The following is a 4482-nucleotide window of genomic DNA, read 5'->3' on the forward strand; positions in this document are numbered from 1 at the left end:
TACTGGATATTTACTCCTAAGTTACAGATGTAGTGAACAGAAGGGCATCTATACCCCGATGTTCATAGCAGCAATGGCCACAGTCACCAAACTGTGGAAAGAACCAAGATGCCTTTCGACAGACAAAAGGATAAAGAAGATGTGGTCCATATATACGATGGAGTATTATGCCTCCATCAGAAAGGATGAATACCCAACTTTTATATCAACATGGATGGGACTGGAGGAGATTTTGCTGAGTGAAATAAGTCAAGCAGAGTCAATTATCATATGATTTCACTTACTTGTGGAGCATAAGGAATAACATGGAGGACATTGGGAGTTGGAGAGAAGTGATTTGGGGGAAATCAGAGGGGAGACAAATCATGAGAGACTGTGGACTCTGAGAAACAAACTGAGGGTTTTGGAGGAGAGGGGAGTGGGGGGTTGGTGAGCCTGGTGGTGGGTATTAAGGATAGCACGTATTGTATGGAGTACTGGGTCTGATGCATAAACAATGAATCTTGGAACACTGAAAAAAAATAAATAAAATTGCCAAAAAAAAAAAAAAAAGAAAGAAAGAAAAGGGGGTTTTGGTGGAAGTATGTTCACTGGATGAGAGAGACAAGGAAAATGTTCCTCATCTTGCCTTCTCAAAGTCACTTCCACCAAGGGCTTTTTGGGTCTCTTAAATACCTAGGATCAGAGATCTAGAAAGAAGTTTAAGCTACTACGCTACTGTGAGATAAGGACATATGGCTGCATATCCCATGTCCTATTCACTTATCTTGCAAGCAGTTGATGTTGGTCATATCTGTGTTCAAATGAAATAATGAAAGACAAACTAAAGACCCAGATTCTTAATTTTGACTTAATCTCATTTATTGCAGCATGAATCAAATCAATTCTTCCCACACCTGAGTAACATTGAACAGCATGGTAAATCAAATAGTTTTATGCCAAGCAGAGATAAAAAAGAGATAACAATAGGAAATGAGCAGCTTGAGTTACATCAGGCAGAGTAAGAGCAAGAAAAGGCACTACAAGAAAAGAAGCACAAGTCCATAGAATTTGAATTTTTGTCCTGAATCCTTGGCGGGATTATTGACTGGAACAAGGAAGCTACCGGCCTCCCAGCGCAGAGCAAGATCCAGGGCATGTACTGAACACATGGCTCAGAGGCTGGCATCCAGTGAACAAAGGACGCAGAGGTCTGAGGCTGCTAGGCACCATACTCAGTGGTTGAGGACCACAGGGCAAACAACCCAAGGGGCGGCATCCATAGGTGAGGAGGCTCAGAGGTCGGCTGCTGCTGGACACATAGCTCAGAGGTCTATAGGATACGGGGAGGCAGGAACCAGAGATGTAAGAAGCAGCAGGAAGAAAAGTGGGTCCTTGGCAGGGTCTGGACACGTAGTACGTAGTAGGAGGGCAGCAAGACGTTTCATAGTTGCTGGGCTCACAGTGGGCTGGCTGGCAGTTAGTTGGTTCACTGCAATTCTCTTGGCAGTTGTCCAGAGGCCGATGATGGTCTTGACAGTTACTAGGCAAGCAGAGGACATCACCACAGCTCACACCTGGAGAGCAGAGGGCAATAGAGGAGCTGAGAGGAATATGGCAGGGATTTCTGAGGGATCCCAAGCTGTAGTTCACGGGGCAGTTGTGGCAAGACATAGTGAGGTTTCAAAAGCAGGTTGCAGTTGAATGAGAAGAAGCGAGTATCTCCCCTCATTTGGCTCGATCCCTTATATATCCCTGAAGGTGGTGACTGTGTATACAGACTCTTCCTCCTTGTGGGAAGCTGCATCAGAAACTCTCCATTATAGCCCCGGAAGTGGTGCTCCCGTGTCCCATAAACCTGGATGTTATTTCCATTGATTGAGTATATCTACAAGGAAGTGTGACTGAATTTTAATAGGCTCTCTCTTTCTTAAATTATCCAATGAAAACAGACATGTTTGAAGGTTCATTCACGTAATCCAAGCATAACCACCACTGCATAAACATTCTTAGAATGCCTCTCTTGGAATTGCCTTTTGAAGTTGTAGCAAAACTCTTCGGAGGAGAAAAAGAAAATTGTAGCAAAATTCTTTGAAATAATGACAAACTTCTCTCTTTGAGGGGAAATTCTGTTCTTTTTGGAAATTGTCAATGGTAAGAAACTTGAAAGTAACTATTTGTAAAAGAACGTGAAAAATTCTATAACCTCTATGACTCTGGGCAGAAAAAGTTTAAAAGCAGTATAATATGAAAAATTTCAATGTGACCAAATTTGTATGTTGCTTTATTTTAGAATGTTGGTAGAAAATGACTTCCCACCAAAATATTTTTATTTTATATATTTTTAGAAGGTTTTAATTTTTTAAGATTTTATTTATTTATTTGAGAGAGAGAGAGAATAAGAGAGCATGAGAAGGGGGAGGGTCGGAGGGAGAAGCAGACTTCCTGCTGAGCAGGGGGCCTGATGTGGGATTTGATCCGGGGACTCTAGGATCATGACCTGATCTGAAGGCAGTCACTTAACCAAATAAGCCACCCAGACACCCCCAAATATTTTTATTTTAAACAGCCATACTCATTTTATTCATTTCCAACAGAGTCATGATGGAAGCCTGGTTTATATTTAAAATATTCTTAATATAGATCAGTAAGATGGGCTCAGGTAAAAATATGGATACTACAGTGAAGAAGCAAATAAACAAAACCCCTCAAAGAAAGTTGAACAGCATGACATTTTCTTAACAGCTAGTATAGGTTTACATATTCATGCTTACTTGAGTTCCAACCAAAAACCAATGTTCTTAGTTAAAAACAAACAAACAAAAAATAGGAATAATGATTAAGACCTGGAAATGGGTTTGGTTTTGCTTCTTACATTGGTTCCGATGTCAATTTCCAAAAAATAGCTTCTAAACCACTTTACATGGGAAACAGCATCAGAATAAATGTATAGTTTTTCTAAGCATCACTGCTTCCAAGGTTATTTGGGATTATATTTTCTGTTAAAAATTGGTTTAAAAATGTTTCATCATGTTTAGTCTCTTCCACTGCATTTTTATATCCCAACATATCTAGTGGTCCAGTGGCTACTTTAATGGGAATTTAATTACCTTGCTGGATCTTCTTTTCAATTCCCTTCAGCCAGAAATTCTATGTAAATCACAACAGTTTCTTCCATTTTAATGTTCAATGGATAAACCCACACTTAATAAGTCTCCCTCTGTGCAGGAGGAGCCCAATCTCTCTAACAGAAGATTGGTTTCTCTATGAGCCAATACAGGACTATTTTACCACCAAGGATAGAAATATGAAAAGAAAATGATATAGTCTCAGAGGTCCTGTACTAACATGTTGAACTTATCTTAGAATTTTAGGTCAGAGAGCATTACCCTTGGATGATTTATACCTGAGGAGTTCGAAGAGTTCCTCTAAACTCAATCTCCACCCCTCCAGCTTTTGTCACCTGTCTCTATACACACATTGGTAGAGTCCTCTTGTGAAATCCTGGATGCATCAGCTGAATGGCGTCAGTAATAAATCTAGCCGCCACATTTAACTGAATGCTTATCACATTTATATGTTGATGTTCTGTATGCCTCTTCTTCTCTAAAGTAAGCAAGAGCCCAACACTCGTATCGTTAGTACATCAGTATGTTTGTGTTTATACATGAACATATACTGTTTATGCTGTGTGTATATATGAATGTTTTCCCATGAAGAGGAGGAGTGTGGAGTAAGAGGAAACTGACTTTCATTTGGTGTCTCCACTGGGCAAGACTTGTAGTGTGGATACCCACACGTGTCACATCACTTTATCCTCACAGTGCCTTACAGTCAATTTTACTATTTCAAGTATTCATATGAGAAAACTTGAAATGCAGAAAGTTATAGTAATTGACATGAAAAACATTTGAACAAAGGGGGTTCAAACATTTGAGCATTTTTTTCTCCCATTATCCAATATGGCATTATTTAGAAATATAGTAATAGCATCATTTATTAATTCTCTTTGATGAGCACAGTTGTTCTGATTCCCAGTCTCTATCAGTATCATCTCACGACATTATTGGAAATATTAATAATAATCTATTTTATAATCTCATTTTTTGGATGCATTGAAATGTAAGAGAAACTTAAATGGTAAACTGCAAGACACTATACTAGAATAATTTATGTTCTTGCTTTGGCATTCTTAACCCATTCCAAAAAGCACCACCTCTTTTTTTTTTTTTTTAAAGATTTTTATTTATTTATTTGACAGAGAGAGAGATCACAAGTAGGCAGAGAGGCAGGCAGAGAGAGGAGGAAGCAGGCTCCCCACGGAGCAGAGAGCCCGATGCGGGGCTCGATCCCAGGACCCTGAGATCATGACCTGAGCCGAAGGCAGCGGCTTAATCCACTGAGCCACCCAGGCGCCCCAAAGCACCACCTTGAGTTCAATGAGTTTAGACCACAACCACAGATTCTCTCTCTCTCTCTCTCTCTTTTTTTCTGTTATGGGTA

General features: G+C 39.8%; 1 protein-coding gene across 1 annotated transcript; it reads right to left on the reverse strand.

The window, feature by feature from the left end:
• Window positions 1-1101: 1101 nt before the first annotated feature.
• Window positions 1102-1653, reverse strand: LOC123939764 (keratin-associated protein 26-1). The gene has a single exon (XM_046001592.1). The coding sequence runs from the start codon at window positions 1651-1653 to the stop codon at window positions 1102-1104; it is 552 nt and encodes a 183-aa protein (XP_045857548.1).
• Window positions 1654-4482: the final 2829 nt, after the last annotated feature.

Source organism: Meles meles, chromosome 4 (genome assembly GCF_922984935.1).
Source record: "Meles meles chromosome 4, mMelMel3.1 paternal haplotype, whole genome shotgun sequence".
Lineage (NCBI taxonomy): Eukaryota > Metazoa > Chordata > Mammalia > Carnivora > Mustelidae > Meles > Meles meles.